The sequence below is a fragment of the Gymnoscopelus braueri genome (assembly GCF_963280865.1).
Source record: "Gymnoscopelus braueri genome assembly, chromosome: 1".
Classification (NCBI taxonomy): Eukaryota; Metazoa; Chordata; class Actinopteri; order Myctophiformes; family Myctophidae; genus Gymnoscopelus; species Gymnoscopelus braueri.
The window spans coordinates 66,111,770-66,127,007 of record NC_137603.1 but is presented as its reverse complement, the minus strand read 5'-3'; the positions used below and the strand labels follow the sequence as shown (position 1 = coordinate 66,127,007).

Here is a 15,238-nt window from a genome sequence, read left to right as displayed (position 1 = left end):
TCAAACATATTGTACTTTTACTTTTGGTACTTTAAGTATATTTTGATGCCAATAATGTTGTACCTTTACTCAAATAACATTTTTAACACAGGCCTAAAAAGTATTTCTACATTGTGGTATTGCTGCTTTTACTTAAGTAAAATATCTGAGTACTTCTTCCACCACTGCTTGTGCTCAAATGCGATTTGCTGCAATGGCACTTTGTAACGTTGTAGAACACTGTTTGAAGATTTAAATCCAGCGTTCTCCACCACTGAAGAGGCTTGCATGTCAAGAGACTGCGCTCGTTATTTCTTGAGAGCGACCCGCGAGTTGAATTGTGTGTTCACGGAATGTAGAGGAAAACAAAGACGCATGGCTTCCCTTGGACCAGCGTTGCCAGATCTTGTGAGAGAAACAAGCAGCCAGGTCTATGAAAAGAAGTCCAAAATAAGCGACTTCAGTCCAACTTTATTGTTGAATGTTGTTTTAGAGCAGTGGTTCACAAACATTTTCATGTCAAGGACCCCCAAAGTATTCAAGCGACTTTACAGAAAAACAAGCCCAAAGTAGCTTATAATAAGCAGACTTGGCAACACTGCCTTGGACGCATTAGTCTAGTCTACACTACACAAATTCTGTGAATTGTCGATGGCTGCCCGTCTGCCACTGGGCCCACCCCGCGATCGACTTAGAAGGCTTTGATGATCTACCAATAGATCGTAATCGACTGGTTGGTTACCCCTGCTCTAGACAGACCACATTCTTGCTGCCCCCCAGCCACTCCTGGGCAGTAGCGTATCGGACCGTATCACCGTATCAGATACGCTGTTTTGAACAGTTTTTGGATGTAGACGGTGGCGACGAAAAAAATCTACAGGGCATACTGCGTATATAGCGTACCACGGTAGAACACATCACTGGATAAATGTCTAAATTGTAATATTATATCCGATAAGTCACAGCAGATGCACTTACTCTCTCCTCTCTCTGTGTCTAGACTGCCTTCTTCCGCCAGCATGGCTGCGCGACCAATGACACGAACGCCAAATACAACAGCCGCGCAGCCCAGATGTACCGGGAAAAGATCCGACAGCAAGCCAATTCCGCTTTGTCTAAATACGGCACCGATGTGAGTATCAAGATTCGTTAAAGATACATACTAAAGGCTATCCACCACTTGATGTATCACTTATTGGAACAGAAATGGAGCCTTTTTCACAGCCGGTCATTTTGACAGGTAAACCCAGCTGAAGGTAATAACATTAATTGTGGAAGTGTTTTATTTCGGTATAGAGAGTATGCACATGCGTCACTTTTCCACCGGGACACGCCCCCCTCATCTAGACTGAGTGGCAAAACATTGAGCAGCATGGAGCATTGGAGTTTGGAAGCACTCGTTGGAAATCACTCAATGGTCCTTTGTACCACCTGTTTATAATTTGCACATAATGCTCAGGACGTTGCGTTATTGAAAACGAGCGCTTCCAAACAAGACACTTAGAAAAATAACCACCTGCACGGAATTTACCACCTGCACGGAAGTAAAGTAGCTCATAACATGTCTATCGTGGATTTTTATTAAACACAAACTTCTAAGATAGAAAGAGGATAATTTAAGCTTTCCGTACAGCTGCTATGTTGGTGAGTTTAACGTTGTTTAATACAATCAGATGGGACTTTTCTGTTTGGATGTATGGGCTGTGAAGGCCAGAAAGTATTTTTTTGCCACTCAGTAGGCGTTCCCGCATAACTTCCGGATACGATGGTGTCACGCGCATAGCCTCTATTAGTGTGTGCCAGCAGTCACACACACAGAAACGACTGAACGAAACGCACCCGCAATTTAACGCTATATTCAAGCTGTGTTTCTAAATCTCTAAACCCACCTTAAGATGTGTGCGCCAAAGCTAAAGTTGGTTTGACAATGGGGAGACCTTTTAAATTTTTTTTTACAGTGGATGTCTGGAGTAAAGTATCAAAACATGTGTTTTGATGTGTCTGATACATTCCCTGATCTTTTCCCCAAGTGATGCATGCATGGCAATGGCTGACATAAGAGAAAAGAGAATGCACACAGACAATTTAAGGTGCACAGCCCAACAGTATAATGAGATGAAGAAAACAGCCAGCACTCAATTAAATGCATTCTGCTATACTGCCACCAAAATGTGGAATGAACATTAATAACAAAAATGTTCTCGACTCCCTACCCAAACTCCAAACTAACCGAAAATAACTCCTGTCCTTAAAATACAAGTGAGCATACTTTAACTCCTTCAACACTTTGATTGTAGAATCCTCTGCCCCCACCCCTCCTTTCTCTGTAAATATACCGTATACCTTTAGTTTTATTCCAATATGTTTTATATTGTATTTGTATGTATTATACTATGTATTACTGATGAATTGAGTACCACGATGGAAACGAGCCCCCTAGGGCAAACGTCTGGGTGAGGCAAATGCATGTGAAAGGAGTGCTGGCTGTTTTCTTCTTCCAATGGCTGACCTAAGCCTTGCAAAGTGAGCAGTGTGTATCGTCTGTGTAATCTTGGCAGATCTATTTCAAAGTTCACATTAACTCTTTGACTGCCAGAGTATTTTCATAAAGTACTCCCCCAGTGCCAGCAATTTTCGTGTTTTTTTATTTTTTTATTTTGAATTTTTCTCATGAAAATAATTTAAGGACACATAATGTAAAGACCCAGCACAAATCCGCCACCAGAGAGCAGCACATGACAGCTAGATCATGTCGTTGGGTCTCTCTCACCCTTCTTCATAGATTAGACAAGGAAAAACATGAAAACGGATGTGACGTCACCCAGATTGTTTTGATCAGCGAAAATTACGTTGTGAGACACGACGGCGATGACTGATCGTCACCCAGACCATAGATTATAGAAGAGAAGCTGTCCGTTTGTCCGTTATACCGTGTGAAAACCCGTTTATTTACCTATTTTGGACGAAAATGACTGGGGAAAAAAATCAAAAACCGGAAACGGAATCCAGGCCATGAAACCGGATGCAGATGTCCGTGAAGTAAGTGGAACTCGAGAATAACATTGAATATTAAGCAGCATAGCGCAATCAGAGATTAAACAATGAACGCGCGTCCAGCGCGTCGAGCGCGTCGACGGCCAACTGGACAAAGTAGCACTTGACGCGTTATCGCGTCGTCCGCAGTCAAAGAGTTAAGCTGTTCATGAATGAGTCGCAGCAGTGAAGTAAGCCAAAACAGATAGCATCTACTCAAAGGTTAGGTTTGTCTATTTAGACTTAATAAAAAATGTAGATTCCCTTAATTAACCTCACTGATTATAGAGAAATGTACCGCATTGCTGCTGCTTCTCACTTGGCTTAAAGGAAAATTTCGCCCAACGTTATTCGTACCTTTATTATGACGTTATGATATCCTCGGACGAGTGGTACAGTACATAAATTCCATAACTCCATAACGGATCCGCCACAGTTAAAAACCTGCACCTACAGTATGGTCCTTGCTTTAAATCGAGTATTGTAATAGCATTTTTTTTTCTCGAAAGATGATTTACAGTGTGAGAACACTATGCAACCTGTTGTTCTTGAATGCCCTCTACCGTAAGCCGCGCTTTAGCGACACTTCCGGCGCCTGACCGGAAGTAAGGTGCAACAGTATCAATTGAGTTTAAAGGTTTGCATCAACCCGGCTTGTTCAATCCAATTGTGAAGATGAGGTTGTGCTATGCATGATTTTAAAGGTCCACATACCAGCTCTGACAGTGTGATAAAACCGGTTCTGGAAACGGTTCCAAATATGATGGAACCAATTCTGGTTCCTCAATGTTGGATCCGGTTCCGGATCTCAACCCTAACCAGAAGCACAACCATTGTGTTCTTCGTCACAGCTATGGATCGACTCCTCTGCACCCAACGCTCTGAACACAGCCTCTGAGAAGAAAGAGGCCGACTTCTTTGCAGAGCACACACAGGTTGGTAAAAACAAGTCTGTCTATAAAGCTGCAAAGTGCAAACTATGTTAAATTGGATAAAATGGCATCTGCATTATGCAGACCTGAGGGATATTTCACTTTCAAACATGTTTGGGTTCATTTTAACGTTTACTCAGGCTTTAGTGAGTTTTTAACACATTGCCCACCAAGGATGCAGATATGCGTACTATTAAATGCATCACTTGCCCGCCAAGTTCTATTTTTTTGAAAATTCCAAAAGGGGCGCTCTAACACAGCTTAGGAATAATCCCTCGTCACTCAAAGAAGCAGTAGCGGGATGTGACGTCATTCCAAAATAACGGACGTCCGTCCGCCCCAACTATAGGATCTTTAGAAAAACACTTCTAACTCAGCCAAAATGGCTGCTCGCAGTTGGAATGTTATTGTTCCAGTGGAGACGCGGATTCCTCCCCCAACCCACTGAGTTTCAATTCAAAGATTGTCTATTTAAGGTAATAAACGCTGGCAAGGGGATATAAAACTGTTTAATATCTTGACGGTAATGTGTTAAGTTGCTTGATTCAGTATTTAGATATTTCATATTCATCCTATCAGACACGCCCCCCTTCCTATACAAACCCATTGTAACTTAAAACTCCATTTTAACCATGTTAGATACAAAAACACTGGTGACTGATGGTGTCCTTCTAATACGTAAGGGGGCTGTGTGTGTCGATTACAATTTTCATTTATATTGTATGTTTTTCGGGGGAAATAAAAAAAAAGAAGAAAATAAATCAGCTCATGACATAATTCTACATATTGTGCTAATTGGTCAGGAAACACAGTGCCAGTGTGATGGACTCCCATCTCACAAATCACAGATTTGGGACTTGGCCTTTTTGTTTTTGCTTTAATCCCTGAAATAGGAACGCAAGGGTTAATGTGGTAAAAGTTTAACCACTTAAACCCCATGTGGTTGAGGGGAGTCCCTCAGGCCTCTAGGCTAGTGTCGCTACATTACATGTATACGCTGAAAATAGCGCTTGTAGATCAGCTATTTTCTGCGAAAGGTTTCCCTCAGATTATGGATCCTGGGGCTTCCAAGTGGTTGTAAAGTATTCTAATAATGCTGTTGCTTCTCTGTGTTCAGCCTGCTAATGACTGGAGCATGAGCCCTACAAGCGTCTCATTGCTGGATGGAAGCTCTCTCTCTCCACCCATGACGGATGCACCGAGCACAGACCAGGACAGCACCAACTCCCGTTAGTAGAAATTCAGCCGTTCTCAGCCTGTGGGCCGGGGTGGATCGCAAGGGTATAAAGTGTAACTAGACGCGTCGCAATTCAGGGCAAATGCAGAGTGTGGTTGCGCCGACGCGAGTCGCGGGTCGCTGCCGCCGGGACTCAAGGAATACGCTGGGAGGAATACCGTCGGAGGCTGCGCCAATTACATTGTCACTTAACTCCTGAGATCACTTGCGTTTCATTTTGAGAGGATTGGTCCCCCCAACCTTATGGTTTTTGCATCAAAAGGTTACATTTTGAGCATTTGTGGCACCCCCTATGGATCAAAGTGAAACGCTTTGGAATACGCTTGGAGGAAGAGGAATACGCTTGGAGGAATACCATCGGAGGCCGCGTGACGTGCCATTCGAATTTGGTGCTGATTGGATCCTGTGTTTGTGATACATGGCGTTTTGATTTGAATAAATAGGCCCCTCCCACTAAAATAAATAAGCCCCTCCCACAAATGTAGCGAGCCAATGACATCGTCATGTCACTCCTGAGATCACCTGCTTTTCAATTTGAGAGGAGTGATCCCCCCAAAAATCATGTTTTTGCATCAAACGGTTACGTTTTGCACAGTTGTGGCGCCCCCTATGGGTCAAAGTGGAAATGCTTTTGGGGATTCGTTGAGTAAACCACCCTCGACATGTGATTCAAATGTGGGATCGATTGGACGTTTCGTTCGTGATTTTTGGCATTTTTGGTAAAACGGGCTCCTCCCACTAACTTTGGAAGCCAATTACGGACGAACGGTAAGGGCTATCAAAATGCCGTTTGGATAGGTTTATCGCATGAGTCCATAGATCACGTGTACCGATTTGTGAGATTTGGAAAAAAAAAAGAAAAGGGAAAAAGGTGCAAAAAGTGTTTAAAGCCGCCACGTGCCAATCGCGTAGATCTACATGATTTTTTTTCTTTTTCCAATTTGACTCAAAGACCAAGGAGATATGATTTTTCGAAGATCTAGACTCCTATCCACTTCCATGTTAACTTAAAACTTAAAAATTCTGTATCTCGGCTCCTGAGTACTTTTTTTTTTCAATGAAAAACTCTGGCACTGGCTAAAAAAATTGAAAATACCTCTGGCAGTTAATGGGTTAAGACCAGGAACGCATCTGTCATTTTTAGATTTATTTGGCTATAAAAAAATAACAGATATACAAGCTCATAGCGTGGCAGGAAAAATCGTGAAAATGTGTGCACATCTTTGAATATATATTTGTATATACATTTTATTTCCTTCTAAAGAAATGGTGAACTGGATGGTTTTGTTGTAGATTGCAGCTACTGTCCCAAGATTCTGACAGAAGTCTCATGTGATCTTAAAGTCAAGTCAAGTCAATTTTATTCATAAAGCACGTTTAAAAACAACCAGGTTGACCAAAGTGCTGTACAGCATGATAAAAACAACATAAAAAATAAACATCATTGCAAAAACATTACAAAACAGCAAAAAGTTAAAAACAATGACAGACCACAAGATAAGAGCATAGGGGAGGGGGGGGGGGGATAGTTCACCCAAAAAATGAAGCTTTGAATTAATGGCGTTTTGTCGCGTTCCGTAGCCAACAATCCAATAGTGGACCAATTGAAATGAATAAGGAGATCAATCTTACCTAGAGCAAAATTTAACCCATTCAATCCAGGAACGCATCTTTGTCACCTTAGATTTATTTGGCTTATCAAAAATAGCAGATTTAAAATAAGGGTTACAAAATCGTGGGATAAAAAAATTGCAGATGTACAACTCGGTGCCGCGCTATGAACTTGTAGATCTGCTATTTTTGAGAAAACAATCCTGAAAATGTGTGCGAATCTTTGAATATATATTTATATATATATATACACGTTTTTAACTCAAATCTTTGCTTCTGGAGGTCCCTGGAACAAAATATTTTGGGATGGGGATCCGCGGCCAAATGCATATCATTTTGGGGGTCCTTGACATGAGAAGGTTTGAGAACCACCGATATTATAGCAACATACGTATTTTTTTTTCCAAAGAAGTATTAAAAAAAAAACGGTTAGGATTTAGAAGACATTTGTAGAAAATGCAAAGACTTAAAATGTTAGCTTTAAAACAATATATATTCAAAGATTTGCTAAACAAATCATGATTTAAAAAAATATATATAGCAGATCTACGAGTGCTGCACTATGAGCTTGTATATCTGCCATTTTTGAATAGCCAAAAGTATAAATAATTGTTATGGCTAAAAATCTAAAATGACACAGACGCTGAACCCCTAATTGCTCCCGATGAGCAGGTTGGTGCCTTGCATGGTTTCCTCCGCCATCGGAATGTGTGTGTGAATGTAATGCACAATCTATGTAAAGCGCTTTGGATACAAGCGCTATATAAATGCACCATTTACACAGTATGTGTTCCCGGTCTTAATGGGTTAAAACATTCTCTTTGAACCTGGATCATCAGTAGGCCTGAAAGTGATTACACTGTGAGAGTAGTTTTGGAGTTTATATCATTTTGTTAATATAGTTTTGCCTTGGTCTCTTACTGCGCCTGCATCATCAAATATTGGATTATTGGCTCAGGAATGTGACAAACGATAACAACAAACAAAACAAAATCTCCATGAATCAGTCATTTTTAAGTTTGTGTCATTAAAGTTTGTTTCATCATTCTAATGACTGTCTTTATGCCGATTTTCTTTCCAGAATCAGAGGAAGGGCCAAGTATCGATGGACTGAGCACCTCACCGTCTGCCATCCTTGGTGAGTCTAGAATGAGTGCTAGAAACCTTGTATCTCCATCAACTTGTTGTTTTTATTTGTAAATAATGCACACGCAACACACAAAAAGGCCGATCGCCAAGCTCACGACACGTGAGCCATCTCATTGGTGCATCTATGGAAAACACAGTAATCTGTAATTATATTTGAGATATTTCAAATTAACTTTTGTCCTGGTCAAAACTGTGTTCTCTCTACTCATAATGGTAATTAAAGGAATACATCACCCAATAAATTACTATCGTTTACCTATCGTTTTCCAAAAATTAAGAAAAAAGTTGTTGAATGGAATTAATCAGAGGCCCAATTTAACACATTGGGTGCCCAAAACGTAGATCCTCGTTTTTGCAATTACACCCGTCCAGTCCCATAAAGGAGAATCTACGTTTTTTCTTTTTTTTAAAATAAGAAAATAAAGGTTTTAAACACTTCCGGTTCAGACTGTGACATGCACAAGCAAAAAACATGCATGGGCGTGCCCATGGGTTTCATCCAGAGCGCATTCACACTTTTGAGCATGAGCCGGTTTAGCCCGCAAGTGTTTACTACTTCTACTATTTACTATTACTATGGTCATATTTTGGAAAGGCACTAAACGGATTAATACGGCAGACAACACTTTGAAGCCCTACATGAGCTGTGTTTTGGAGTTTATGGAAGGATTTTGGATATAGTTTTGCTCTTGTTAAATTGGGTCTCTGATTAATTCCATTAAAGTTTTTTCTTCATGTTTGAATTCTTCATTCACCATTAAGGAATGTTATACAAACACAAATTCTCTGAGTCAAAGACATGACCGAAGTTAACGATAGAAATAAAGTCATTTCTTCAAGAATTCCTATAACCCATTAAGACCTGAGGCCGATTCTACTTTTTTATGCCAAGGACCTCCCCAAATTGATGTATATGAGGACCCCACCCATCTGAACATATTTGTGCCAGCCAGGGAGACCCCCAGAAGAGAAGAGTTGTTAAAAAATGTCAAAATCATTCAACATTTTTCAAACTCTTTAAAGATTTTTCCAACATTGGTCACAAAGTGTCGCACTGTGAGCTTGTAGATCTGATATTTTTTGAATAGCCAACGCTAAAATCGAAAATGGTACGGATGCTTTCCCGGTTTTAATGGGTTAAAGATATCAATGAGCTACCCTTTTAAATCCTTAAAGTATATGTGACTGTTTTAACATTTAATATATATTCTAGATATCTGTACTTCTATTCAAAATGAACATTTCAGATCTCTACAATGACAGACTTCCTATCCACAATTGTTATTTCAGACATCCGTGATGTCATTCTTCCTATGAGAAATGATGTCACTTTTTGGCTTGCTATTGGGCATTCTGGATATCTGCAATAGAATTCTTACTAGGAGCAACTCTCACTTCAGATATCTACAATCTAAATTGTACTAGTCATGATTATAATTTCAGATATCCATAATGCAATTTTGTTTATTCAAAATGCAATTGCGGATATCTGAAATGGAAAGCTCAATACACATGCATGGCAAAAGTGACGTCATGGATGTCTGAAATGACAATTGTGGATAGGAAGACTGTCATTGTAGATATCTGAATAAGAAGACTGTCAGTGTAGATATCTGAGTAGGAAGACTGTCATTGTAGATATCTGAGTAGGAAGACTGTCATTGTAGATATCTGAATAAGAAGACTGTCAGTGTAGATATCTGAATAGGAAGACCGTCAGTGTAGATATCTGAATAGGAAGACTGTCATTGTAGATATCTGAAAAGTTCATATTGACTAGGAAGAATTGAATTACAGATAACTGGAATACACATGTAGTGTAGCTATTAACCCATTCAATCCGTGTCACAATCATTTTAACCACATAAACCATTGTGTTATAATTGGCTATTCAAAAATAGCAGATCTGCGCAATAGGCGTCATAGGACGACGTATGGCATTAATTAACAAAAAAAATAAACGTAATATGAAAAGGTAGAAATAATTAACACAGTGAATACAGCCATAATGATGAATTATTTATTATACTGACCGTATCATTACCACTTCAGCTGCCCATTAGCTCTCATGTAAAATCTATATTTCATCAGTTGACATCCATCAAAACCATCCCTGTAGTTGGTTCTTCTGTTACATCCAACTAACCCATAATAGATATATTCTTTAGGTACAAGCTATGCAAGTAATGTTATAATAAATGCAAGTTCACCAAAGTATCCTTAAGCGAATATCACTGCATAAACCCAGTGGAGGGTGAACAGAATGTGTTCTAAGTCACAACCATGAGTACAATTTGGCCTTAATCCTGAACAACATAAGAATGCGTGCTGTTGTATTTTTATGACGTTGATTTGTGGTGTATCTTGTCCTTAGAGGACTCCTGTCCTGTACAGGATGCCATGCTTTTGTCATCAGATGAGACACGGACACCCACAGGTGATCAGAGTGCTTCGTTAGGGCTGCACAATTCATCCAAAGTCATGCAAAATTATGGTTGTAGGTTTCACACGTAACGTAATGGTGAAACTGTCATTTGGTCAGCTGTTGCACCGTTTTCACCAGTATGCAAAGTAGAAGAACATTGTACAACCAAAGATTTGTCATGGGCTGCTCATCCCACAAATGCATGTTCCTTACAAATGGGGCACCATGTAAAATGGAAATAAACAGGCTTTCCAACAGTATAAAAGTTATTGCCAAGAAGTTACAATGTTACTACATCAGAGAAATGCATCAGACACATTTCTGAACTATTTATGTTATCCTACTATAAATGTGATAAATTGCTGTTTGTTCGTCGGTGTGTGTATGCGACTGTAGTTCACATATCTCGAGAACTGTCCGACCAAGAGACTTCAAACTCGGCGCGCATCGCTAAGAACCCAAAGGACTAGTGCCGTAACCGGCCTCGAGTCCGTCAGGATACGTGGTTGTCCAGATTCGCCGATCCGACAGACATGCCCATATATACTGTAGGCATATTTGGAGATCCGGTGGTCCCGTACCTAAAATAGGGATTACGTGGTTAAGAATATTATGAAATGGCCAGGACGGTCGGCGTAACCGCCTGGGCACCTAGGCTGGCAGTCCAACCTGACAGCCTGTCGCGGGTTCGACTCCCGACCCCGACGACCTTTGCCTGCGTGTCATCCCCCCCATCTTTCCCCATTTCCTGTCAGTCTACTTTCCTATCAATAAAGGCAGAAAAAGCCCCAAAAATATATTTAAAGAAACAATATTATGAAATAACTATCACCAAAAATAATCATCAATCATCTCTAACTATAGTCATAATTGTGCAGCCCTATTCTTAGTTATCATTTGAGCATTGGCTGTGTATACTTAAGAGGCATTGTGTGTGCGTGTGACTAACCTCACATTGTGGCTGATACAGATAGCCTTTCGATATAGTTATATTGCGGCTATAGATATGCCCCAGAAGTTGTTGCTTGTAGTAAAACTCTAGATGTTGTGGTAAAACCAGAAGTTGTTTTAAAGGCTGACGGGGTGTTTTCAGTAGGACCAGAGGAATGATTATAGCTCATTTATGCTTCATCGCAGGACGGTGTTGCTTGCTAGCAAGAAGAGTGTTTACTGACACTGTGGTGTGATGAGTATAAATTGAGCTTCATACTGCTACATTGTTACAGCATGGCAGATGGCCACTAAGAATTGCATTGCTGGTGTATACGGACATAAATACCTTTTCACTGTACTCATGAAGTGAAATGAGCCAGTGTCTACTATCAAGTACTTTTGGAGGTTGGTTGTTCTGCTGTTGTACGGTTAGAGCAGAGATTTATGCCATAGGCAAGGCAAGTTTATTTGCATAGCACAATTCAACAACACGGCAATGCATCGTTCTTTACATTAAACACCAAGCATTAAGAGAGTACAAAAGAAACTCATAATAAAAGGACATTTGAATACAAAACAGACAACAAATCTCCCCATGGGACAATAAAGTCTAAATGTAGGTTAAGTGGCAGCTTTGCATTTGTACAGCACACTCCTTGCTCACTAACTAAACCAACTTTTGGTGTCCTTTACTTATTGCCTGAAAATTGAGCTGGAAGCAGGCAGTAGTTTCCTAAAGCATGTACCTGTTATTACACACCTTGGTTGAATGCTTGATTCTGATTGGTCAATCACTGAATTCAGCTGTTATTTTTTAATGACTGTTGAGCTCAATAGCTGCGCTGCTTGATTTTTTCCGTATCCAACATGGCAGCCATGTAAACAAACGCACAATGTCATTTACAGCTAAACATTGCTCTCAATAATGTTTTTAAAAACATTTTGAAGCGAGAAATAAGACAATGCAGTAAACTAAAGACAATGCAGTAAACTAAAATTGATTCTATTTTATCAACACTTACCGTTGTTTTCCGAGGCGATAAGTTGCACTGGCATACATTAATGTAATACTTTAATTACCGTAAGCAATCAAATCCTTTGTTTGGGTCAATTTATAAATTTCTATATTAACTAGCCGTGTACTAAGAGGGATAATTGATGGCGAGCCGGTCATTGTTGAAAAATAAACACCTTCAGGGTGATTAGACCCCTCCGTTATCGCGTCGGGGTCTAATCACCCTGTATCTGCTTCCATCATTACTCTTCCAGAATAACTAATTCTTTCACCTTACAAATGTAGTCCCATTTGACTGAAAGTTATCAATGTTACGGTGTGCAGAATGGTGTCTGATTTGCAACCACAAGAGAAATGTGTAAACGTTGTTGGATAAGTGTTTTGGGAAGCCAAGCTTTCTGAAGTTCCCTTCAAGCGATTGCTGGGATTGTCTCTCCTGTCTGCTTTGTTCAGTACTGACCTGGTAGCCTGCCAAGTGAAAGATATGAGTTTATCTATTCTAAGGTCGTTGTTTCCTAGAATCCTAGATGATATGACATGACTTATTTGACCTGCTTGGGTTGGACACATTCCTCTTTTTTTCCTTGCGCCCAAAAGTCTGTCCAGTGCAACTAAACATTGTCATTGGTCGCACCAGTGCACCTTAACATTTAACAGGCATGTCTATGTGTGTGTACACTTAAATTGTATGCTGGTGCAAAAACATAGGCGCACCAGTGCAACCAACTAAAAAGTTAGTCTGGAGCAGAGCCCTGCTTTTACATTGACTGCCAGAATTATTTCAGATTTTTAGCTGTTGCCTGCCAGAGATTTTTCATTGAAAAAAAAGTACTCAGGAGCCGAGATACAGAATTTTAACAAAAGTTAACAAGGAAGTGGATAGGAGTTTAAATCTTCGATAAATCATATCTCCTTGGTCAATGGGTCAAAAAACAACGCAGATCTGCGTCTTTGGCAGCCAGGCGAGGGATTAAATAGAACGCAGATATGCGTCTTTGGCAGCCAATGTGTTAAATGTCTGTCGTTAAGCTGTGTTGCATTTTCTATTCCAGATGTGAAACCCTCTATTATTGGTAAGAAGAAGCCCATGGCTGCTAAAAAAGGGGTAAGTGATATTTACACCATAACACCAGAGTAGTTCTCCAACGATGGTTCTCCCCTGGGGGTCCCATGTTGAGAGAACTACTTAGTGGAGTAGTTCTCCACTTAAGTCAGTGGAGAACTACTTAACCCATACGATCCGGGAACGCATATGTGTCATTTTCGATTTTTAGCTATAACCATTATTTTATACTTTGGGCTATTCAAAAAAATCTGACATATCGGTGCCACGATACGAGCTTGGGTCAAGTCAGTGGTTCTCTAAGTTGGGTTATACGGGCCCTCAGAGTTCTTTGAAGGGATTCCAAATGGACCCTTTCAGGCCTGTAACTCTGAGAATATATCTGTTTGGTTCCATTTGTATATTCTTAGAGTAATTGTTGTGCTGATCATCTCTTCTCTAATCCTGTGTCCCTCAGCTGGGTGCCAAGAAGGGCCTGGGTGCTCAGAAGGTGAGCAGTAAGAGCTTCACAGAGGTGGAGAAACAAGCGCAGGTGGCTGAGAAGCTCCGAGAAGACCAGGTTGCTGAAGCTAAGAAACAAGCTGAGGAATCCATGTGAGTGCAGTCCATACATTTAAAATGCTGCCCTGTGACATTTAAAGGTGCTTTAAGTGATATTCTTTGTTAAAAATAATTGTTAAATAGCTCTAGCTCTATATTGTGATAGTAATCATTGCTATATAGTGTTTGTTCAGTAACGGGGGTCTCCCTGTCTCTCCAGCTCTTGAGTAAAAAAAAATACATTTTCAGTTGGATGAAATTGGATAAATAGGATAAATGAGTGAAACAAAACAATGACCAAACAAAACTGGGACTGGAACACTGTAAAATTAAAGTTAATAAATGAGTTTTCTCTCCCGATTGGATAAAATTGACAACCCACCTGAAAAAAATTGTTTCTATTTATTAAAGAGCTCGAGAGACGGGGAGACCACTGTTGCTGAACAAACACGCTACAGCAATGATTACTATCACAATATAGAGCTTTAACCTCAGTTTCAGTTAGTTGGTCAGTTTCAGTCTTTGTTATTTGGTTAGTTTGAGTGAACTGTGTGGTGTTTTGGGTGTTTCAGCGTGGCCTCCATGCGTCTGGCCTACAAGGAGCTGGAGATCGACAGAAAGATGGAGGACAAGAAGATCCAGAACATGGAGGGCAAGAAGAGAGAGCAGGCAGAGAGGCTGGGCATGGGCTTCGGCAACAGGAGGTAACCTCCACTCAAGTAAATCAGTGGTTCCCAAACTGGGGGTCCCCAGATGATTAGCTTAATGTGCAACGTTGTTTTCCCACTCAACAGTAAACAAACCACACAGTATACGTGTATACAGGTACAATGTTCAGGACTTTTAAAAGGATCCCTGGCTAATAAGCCTTATATGCCTTAATATGTTATAAGTGCCCTATATAACTAAAATTACAAATGAAAACACCTGACATATTGTATTTATTTGAGAAACGGTTAATCTTTTACTCAATAGGAACCGCTCCCGTCGCAAATCGATGATGTAATTTGTCCATGCGTGGTCCAGCCCTATGGAATGCATGTGCTAATAAAACCTCTTTAAAATATAGTTTTGATGCTCATATTAACCGTAGGAAGTATTAAGTTGTTTTTTATCTGCACATGCATTCACATTCCATAGGGCTGGACAAATGATGAACTATTTCTAAAATAAATAAAATATTTAAGGTGTTGTTTATTTCTAATTTGAGTTATATAGGGCAATTATAATGTATTAAAGCATATAAGGCTTATTAGCGAGGGATCCTTTTAACTCATTGACTGCCAGAGTTAAAACCTCGTTCATAGCAGCCCTTGCCAGC

At 40.1% G+C, this 15,238-nt stretch overlaps 1 protein-coding gene across 3 annotated transcripts in view; it reads left to right on the top strand.

Moving 5' to 3' along the window:
* Positions 1–15,238, top strand: part of arfgap2 (ADP-ribosylation factor GTPase activating protein 2) — a 42,525-nt gene that overhangs the window by 10,233 nt on the left and 17,054 nt on the right. For 2 of the 3 annotated variants that reach the window (XM_080429064.1, XM_080429063.1), the window contains exons 4-11: positions 980–1,111; positions 3,864–3,947; positions 5,062–5,173; positions 7,874–7,930; positions 10,316–10,378; positions 13,367–13,419; positions 13,835–13,971; positions 14,490–14,621. In XM_080429064.1, the coding sequence (XP_080285190.1) occupies positions 980–1,111; positions 3,864–3,947; positions 5,062–5,173; positions 7,874–7,930; positions 10,316–10,378; positions 13,367–13,419; positions 13,835–13,971; positions 14,490–14,621 (770 nt within the window). The remainder of the gene's footprint in view (positions 1–979; positions 1,112–3,863; positions 3,948–5,061; positions 5,174–7,873; positions 7,931–10,315; positions 10,379–13,366; positions 13,420–13,834; positions 13,972–14,489; positions 14,622–15,238) is intronic. The other variant, XM_080429065.1, reaches the window with a different exon arrangement.